This window comes from Vulpes lagopus, chromosome 12 (genome assembly GCF_018345385.1).
Source record: "Vulpes lagopus strain Blue_001 chromosome 12, ASM1834538v1, whole genome shotgun sequence".
NCBI lineage: Eukaryota > Metazoa > Chordata > Mammalia > Carnivora > Canidae > Vulpes > Vulpes lagopus.
In genome coordinates this window covers 54,135,868-54,143,694 of record NC_054835.1, presented here as the reverse complement: position 1 = coordinate 54,143,694, position 7,827 = coordinate 54,135,868, and the positions used below count along the sequence as shown (strand labels likewise).

General features: G+C 53.9%; 1 protein-coding gene across 1 annotated transcript in view; it reads right to left on the bottom strand.

The window, feature by feature from the left end:
- Nucleotides 1-228: 228 nt before the first annotated feature.
- The window catches only part of DNAI2 (dynein axonemal intermediate chain 2), a 28,912-nt gene continuing 21,313 nt past the window's right edge, over nt 229-7,827 (bottom strand). Inside the window, exons 9-14 of the mRNA XM_041726501.1 lie at nt 6,924-7,147; nt 3,215-3,350; nt 2,600-2,746; nt 1,638-1,862; nt 741-827; nt 229-389 (exon numbers count right to left, since the gene is read on the bottom strand). Of these exons, the coding sequence (XP_041582435.1) occupies nt 750-827; nt 1,638-1,862; nt 2,600-2,746; nt 3,215-3,350; nt 6,924-7,147 (810 nt within the window). The 3' untranslated portion in view covers nt 229-389; nt 741-749. The remainder of the gene's footprint in view (nt 390-740; nt 828-1,637; nt 1,863-2,599; nt 2,747-3,214; nt 3,351-6,923; nt 7,148-7,827) is intronic.

Below are 7,827 nucleotides of genomic sequence, written 5' to 3'. Positions count from 1 at the left end.
TTCTCCCGGGATCTGAATGTTCCTCTGCAGAGTAAGGATAATTGGAATACCAACCTTCTGGGGATTTTTGTAAAAAGAATTAGATGAGATAACACGCAAAGCTCTCAGCACAGGATGCACCATTATTATTAATTTAATTTTGTAAGAATTAAGATAGTAGACAGCTTGCAGGCATCCAAGAATAATCAAACTTGTTGGCGCATCTCCTCTCAGAGGTAAACGTGCCCGGGAGGGGAGGGGTGGTGAGGGACATTTTAGAAGTGGACGGACTGTGTTTCCCAGTTATATGTGGGTGGGGGGGTCAGGAAGGGAGAAGGAGAAGCCCCTCTCTCCCACGCATGGGTCTTTCGGAGGCCCCACCACGGCTGAGGCTAGCCCGCCTGGAGGCTCTGCAAGCATCGAAGGAAAATGATTATCCGAAAAGCCGTGGGGAGGCTGAACCCCAGGGAACACAGGGGGCCTGGCTTAAAGGCCCAGGGTGTGCTCGGCTGGCTGAGAGGAGTCGTCCCCAGCTCGGGCATGAGCCTTGCCTCCTCCCTCCCTCCAAGGAGGGACCCCTTGGGACAGTGGGGGTCAGCCCTTTGCGGGGTGTCGGGTTGGGTCAGGGTCCCCCTGCTACCCCAGCCCTCCCTCCACTGACACTTTAAGGGAGGCATTCAGGGCCCACGAGCAAAGCCAGTGCAGGGCCAGGAGGTGGGAGACGGAGGTGCGGAGCAAGTGGGGCCGCGGGCACGGCTGACCTGACCCTTCTAGGTCGGAGTCTCGACATGGGCAGCTTCTTCCTCCCCTTGGTCCTCTCCTTCCACCTCTTCATCTGCCTTCAGATCCTGTTTCGGCAGAAACAGTGCAGAATTGGAGACTGTTACCCGCTCTGTGGGCCTGGGAGCTGCTCAGAGCCAGGGGGTGTGGACAGCAGCAACGGCCTAGGGCACCTGACAGACTCGGGTACACGTCCTACTTCTGTCGCCTTGCTGTCTGGGTGACCTCGGGCTAGCTCCTCCTGAGTCTCCTTGGCCCCCTCCCCCTGTAAAGTGGACGTAATTCCTCGCAGGGCTGTGACCCGGATTAGAAATAATGGGTATAAGGACCCAGCCCCACTTTCTCAGCCAGAAAATGCTCCCCTAGTCTTAGCGGTGAGGGGGGCACGGATGGATGAGCTCAGCACGAATCGCACCCGGACATCAGGCGGGGTCGGCGGCCCGGCCACCACACCTCCACCTTCCCAGGCCCTCCTGCCTGGGCCTCGGGCTCACTGGGCCCCGGGGGCCTACATCTGGCGGCCACATGCATGTCCCTGGGACTGGCCCGGAGAGGGGAGGAGGGCCATGGGAAGTGTGGAGCTTGGCTCTTGCCCTCAAGCAGCTTGCAGCCCACCTGGAGACTTAGGATTTCTCAGGAGGAAGGGAATAATGTCTCCCATTTGCCGGGTGGACAAGTTAAGGTCCACCTGCTGAGGCCACTTGCCTGAGGTGATCCAGGAGGTCAGCGAGCCTAGCTGGGGGCACCCAGGCCCGGGGCTCCTCCCCCACTCCGTGTCCCCGCCCCTCCCCCATGCCCCCACCTCTCCTCCCCACTGCTCCCCGCTGTGTCCCTGTCCCTCCTCCCCATCCCTCCTCCCCACCCCGCTCGGGACCTACAGGCTTTGACTTCTTCATGGCTTCCACCTCCTTCTTCTTCAGCTCCGTGAAGATGATGTCGAAGAACTCCTCCTCGGCCTTGGTGACCAGCTCCTCCAGGGTGAGGATGGGCTCCTCCTCCCTCTGGTCCTCCTCCTTGCCCTCCACCTTGCCTTTCTCCTTCAGCCGCATCTCCCGGTGCCTGGCCTCCAGAATCTTCTCCCGCCGGGTCTCCCGCTCAAATATCTGGGGGACACGGTGACAGGGGGCCCTGTGAGAAGAAGGCGGTGGCCGGTTCCCAGCTTGGGACTCCGCTCAACCCCGAAGGCAAGAAAGGAGGGACACTGAGGTGGGGAGGCAGGAGCGGAGCCGCTGAGTCGCGCAGCTCCGAGGGGTTCCCAGAACACAGCTGCTGGCTGTGCATGGTGGGCCCTGGACCCCCCTGGACCCTCAGGACCTCCTGCTGGGGGCCAGGGCCCACAGTTCCAGCAGAGCCAGGGTGTTGGCTTTCAGCTCCACAGTATGTGTGCACAGTGCTGGGGAGGCCCCACTGCAGGGGGGTCCCCAGAGGTGGGGTGGGGGGGTGGTACCCAATCTCTGCCTCCCAGCCCTCTTCCCCAGGGTCCCCGCCTTCCCTCCGTTTTCTCTAACAGCATATCTGAGCCTTTGACAGGTTCTATTGCAAAGAAATGTCATCTGTGAAACTAGACGCACTGTCCTATCAAACCACTTGGACAGTGACCAGCTGGGAGGGGAGAGGTAACTGGCCCAGGCTCTGCTACTATGTAGGCTACTGCATGGGCTACTGTGTGGGCAAGCCAGGGCTGGTTCAGACACTCCTGACCCCACCTCCATGCTCATTTAGGACACTTCGCGCCCTCCCCAGAGGTCCCCGCATTTCCCAGGCGGTGAGAGGGGAGCCTGACAGTTTTCTCCGGCTAGCCTGCTCTGCTCCGGGGGCCAGGTCAGCCCGGGGCACGTACAGAGGAAGCTGTGTTCTTCTCGTTCCTCTGGAGTGTGCACAGCCCATTGGAGACTTCCAGCAGCGTGGTGGTGCCCAGCTGGGAACCGCAGGCGATGAAACACCCGTTGTCCTGCACCCGGAGGCAGAAGAGGGCCTCATCACACACCTGTTGGAGGGGCCAGACAGACCTGGTTGAGGAGGAGAGACTCTCAGCTGATGATCTGGCCCCGGGAAGGGGCGCACTTAGCCAAGGTCTGTGTTCAAACACCCTCAGGGACTCCCCTGACTCATAAAATGAAGCTCAGGCTCTGAGAATGGCTGTCATGACACTTTGCTCCCCTGCCCTCCTCCACTCCACCCCTCAGTCCCCAGCCCCATGTCCATCCTGTAGTTTCCCAAACTGTAGTTTCCCTACACCCTTTCATGGTGCAAGGCAGCAGGGCTCAGCTCTAGCTCTGCAAACGTGACATTAGCTGAGGACAGAAGGGTCAGCTGCCAGGAGCCCGTCCCAGGGCTGCTGAAGGGATAGGTCAGGCTTTCTGCTTCTCTTTTCTTTTTAAATTTCTCCCAAGTGATTTCGCTGAGCCTCTAGGGCTTGAGGGCCTGGCTGTATGGGGAGTGGGGTATACATGACCTTCAGACTGAGGGCAGGTTCACAATGCTTGAACACAAAGTCCCAGATGTCCAGGGTCCCATCCATCTTGGTGGTGAAGAAAACTGCCGGCCTCACTGGGCTCCAGGCACCATCGGTGAGGTAAGCCATGTGGTACCTGTGGGGATCCTGGGGTCAGGACCGCTGTGACTGGGAGGGACAGAGAGGCCGCTAAGCCACGGCTCTACTCATCCAGGCCCCCTGGACTCTAGGGTCTCATTGCTGGGTAGGAAGTTCTTTCTTGTGTCTGACTTCTAGTTATGCCAACCTCACTCACCAGCAGTTCACAGTGGGCATTTTAAAGGTTCTGGTGCTGAGGCACCTGGGTAGTGCAGTCAGTTAAGCATCTGACTCTTGATTTTGGCTCAGGTCATGATCCCAGAGTCCTGGGATTGAACCTTGAATTGGCCTCTGTTTGGCAGGGAGCCTGCTCCTCCCTCTTCCTTTGCCCCTCTCCCAGCTTGTGCTCTCTCTCTCTCTCCTTCAAATCAATAAATCAATCTTAAAAAAAAACACAAAAACAAAACAAAACAAAAAAAGTCTCTCGTCCTGCCCAGGGGCTAGCCACTGGTGTTTCTCCACAGCTAACTCCAGGGAACAGGCTCATGTTGCTGGATCTGGGCCCAGTCTTCCAGCCGTGGGACTCACTGAAAGGAGTCAGAGGAAGAGTATGCCCAGAAAAGTTCCCAATATTGACATTAGAAGAGTGCTATACTTCCTACTGAGTAGGATCTAGATTTTTTGATGATTTCTGTGGTGGGGAATGCAATCAGATCCCTATCTTACACCATATATAAAATATCAACTCAAAATGAGTTAAAGATTTAAACCTAAGACCTGCAACCATAAACCTCCTAGAAGAAAACATAGGGAAGAGCTTCTTGACATGGGCTTTGGCAACCATTTTCTGGATATAACGCCAGGAGCACAAGCTATAAAGGCAAAAATAAAGAAGTGGGGTACGAAAAATGAAAAAGCAACCTATGGAATGGGAGAAAATATTTGCAAGTCTTATATGTGAGAAAGGGTTACTATTCAAAATGTATAAGGAACTCCTACCAAAAAACTCAATAGCGAAAAAGCAAATAACCTGATCAAAAAATGGGCGATGGACTTGAACAGGTATTTCTCCAAAGAAGACATACAGATGACCAATAGGTTCATGAAAGGTGCTCACCATCACTCGTCATCAGGCAAATGCAAATCAAAACCAGAAAGAGATTAAAGAGAAGAAAAACAAAAGCACACACACGGAGATAGCTCCTCACACCTCTTAGAATGGCCATGATCAAAAAGACAAGAAACAGTGTTCCTGAGGATGCGAAGGAAAGAGAATCCTCGTGCAGGGTTGGTGGGAATGCAAACTGGTGCAGCCACTGTGGAAAAAAGTGTGGAAGTGCCTGAAAATACAAAACATAGAACTACCCTACGATCCAGCAATCTCACTTCTGGGTATTCATCCAAAGAAATTAAAAAAAAAAAAAGAGAGAAATTGGATAAATTTCTTTGGTATTTATCTAAAGAAATTGGATAAAAATCAGAATCTCAAAGAAATTAAAATCAGAATCTCAATGCCTACACTCTCAGGTTCATTGCATCATTATTCACAACAGCCAAGAAATGGAAACAACAACCTAAATGACTATCAGCAGGTGAATGAATAAAGGAAATGTAGTCTGGAAATTCAATGGGATATTATTCAGCCTTAAAAAAGAGGAGACCCTGGGCAGCCCGGGTGGCTCAGAGGTTTAGCACCGCCTTCGGCCCAGGGTGTGATCCTGGAGACCCGGGATCGAGTCCCACATCGGGTTCCCTGCATGGATCCTGCTTCTCCCTCTGCCTGTGTCTCTGCCTCTCTCTCTCTCTCTCTCTCTCTCTCTGTGTCTCTCATGAATAAATAAATAAAAATCTTAAAAAAAAAAAAAAAAGGAGATCTTGCTATTGGCAGCAACGTGGATGGACCTGGATGACATTGTGCTAAGTGAAATGAGCCAGACCCAGAAAGACACATATGACATGATCTCACTTATATGTGGAGTCTTAAAAAGTCAAACTCACAGCAGCAGAGAGTAGAGCGCTGGTTGCCAGGGGCTGGGGGGAGGAGGGGAAAATAGGGAGGTGATGGTCGAAGGGTCCAAACTTTCATTTATGCAAGATAAAAAGGTTCTGGAGACCTAGTGTGATCTGGTAGTGCCTCTAGCTAATGACGCTGTACCAAATAGTAAAATTTGCTAAGAGGGTAGTTTTCCTGCTGAGTGTTCTTACCCCCTCCCTCCCAAGAATACTTATAATAAAGGGGGTAGGAGAGAGGTGATGGGTATGTTTATGGCTTTGATGGTGGTGATGGTTTCACAGGTGCAACTTATCCCCACACTCGAGAGCTGTGTGCACTGAGGACGTGCAGCCTTTTCCATGTCAGTGACACCTCAGTAAAATGGGTGAACATCTGTATCTGCACATGAAATGAAAGAGTCTATATGTGAGATGAGATGAGTCTATAGCTATGTATGAGATGGGAGAGTCAGAACCTGGGCAGGTGGTGTGGTGCCCTCCAACTCACTATGGGACCGGGAACAGAGTGCTACCTCTGGACCTCTCCCTCCACCCTGTAGAATGGGGAGATTGCACCGGATTTCTGCTCCAAAAGCAAAGACAGGCTGAATCCTAAAGCCCCCTGGGGAAATCTTAGCATGCCCATTCCTGGGTCAAATGCAAGATCTAATACAGCAGCCCTGGAATCTGGACTTAAAAAAAGGGGACGCCTGGGTGCTTCAGCGGTTGAGTGTCTGCCTTCAGCCCAGGGTGTGATCCTGGGATCCGGGGATCGAGTCCCACATCGAGCTCCCTGCATGGAGCCTGCTTTTCCCTCTGCCTGTGTCTCTGCCTCTCTCTCTCTGCCTCTTGTGAAAAAATAAATAAAATCTTAAAAAAAAAAAAAAGTTCCTTAAAAACAAAAACAAAAACCCTTCCCAGGAGATCCTGATGCAACCAGATCTGGGAACCCCTGGACGAGAAGATGCCCATTCGGGTCCACAGCAGCACCAGCACTGCAGGAGCCTGCGTCAGCTGGAAAGGAACCCCAGATTCACACAAATGAAGGCTGAGAGGGCTCCTGTCCCTCCACCTCATGCCTCTGCTCTGGTCTCTTGGCTCTGCGTCATTGCAGCATCTCTGGGGATGTGGCTCTCCCCGGCTCACCCAGGGGCAGCGGGACCACCCTGAGGATCCGTCTCATGGCACCCCCCTTGGCCTCTGCTCTGAGCAGACTGGGGGAGCCCGCAGGCTCCTCGTATCCACCTACAGAGCTCACTGCTCTGTCCCTCTCTGCTCCTACATGCCCACCGTCACGGGAGAGGAGACCCACCGAGCTGTCCTGATGAGGTGCCCAGATTCTTAATCCAAGCTTCCTGGGTTCAGACCCCACCTCAGCTCCTTACCAGCTGAGGGACCAGGAGCAAGTGGCCTTGATTCCTCTTGGTTCTGTCCCCTGACGCAGACAAGAGGAGCATGAAAATTACCCCAAGGCTGTAATTATTGCCAGCCCAGGCTGTTTGAGGCACATTCCTTCAGGAAGTGGCTGCATTAGGACACTCCTAGCACAAGCTCAGGCGTGTGTGGAGGGGCGTTCTCTCCATTTTACACATGGAGGCTCAGGGCATTCCGGGGCCCCCTCTGTCCCTCTCCCTCTTACTTGGTCCACATGATGGATGACTCCCGGCTGTCCTCTGACCAGATGCGGGCAGTCCAGTCACCGACTGTCAGGAAGTTCTTTGGGTAGAATGGATTTCTCTGGAGGGCATAGATGGGGCCATGGTGGCCTGAGAAGGTGCACACAATCTTCTCGGCTGATGTCTTGGCCTTGCGGTTGCAGGAGATGACAATGCCCTGCTCGGTGCCCACCATGAACTTGGTTGGCTGTGGAGGGGGTGACACAGGAGTGGAAGGCACCATGAATCGTCAGCTCCGGGCTTCATTGTCCTGGCGAGCGGCCTGCTGGGGTCGGGGTGTTGGGGTCCAGAGGTGCTGGGAGGGCTTTTGGTGAAGGCCTCTGCTCAGGCTGTTCTCCAGCTTCTCCTGAGGAGCCGGCCCCACCTGTCCCCCGATCAGATCCCACCCTCCACTAGCACCTGCTCCAGGGCCCCATTTTTTTTTTCTCAAGATTTTATTTCTTTATTCATGAGAAATACACAGAGAGAAGCAGAGACACGGGCAGAGGGAGGAGCAGGCTCCCTGCGGGAGCCCAGTGTGGAACTCGATCCCGGGACCCTGGGATCATGCCCTGAGTTGAAGGCAGATGCTCGACTGCTGAGCCACCCGGTGCCCCAAGGGCCCTATCTTAAGGGAGCCCTCTCGACTCTTCTAGGCCCTGGAGAGACTCATCAGCAGCGACACGAGGAACACCTCTGCATGTAGCATCATTGTGTCCACTAGGCTTTTTGTCATAAAGATCCTGAGTGTCTGTTCACAGATAAGTGAATGACTGAAAGAATAAATAGTGTAAAACATGAGGCTGGAAGGGCCCTCGGCCAGCCCCCAGCTACCCCCTGCAGACCTGGGCTACACTGCATCCCCATGGCCATAGCACCGTTACTCAC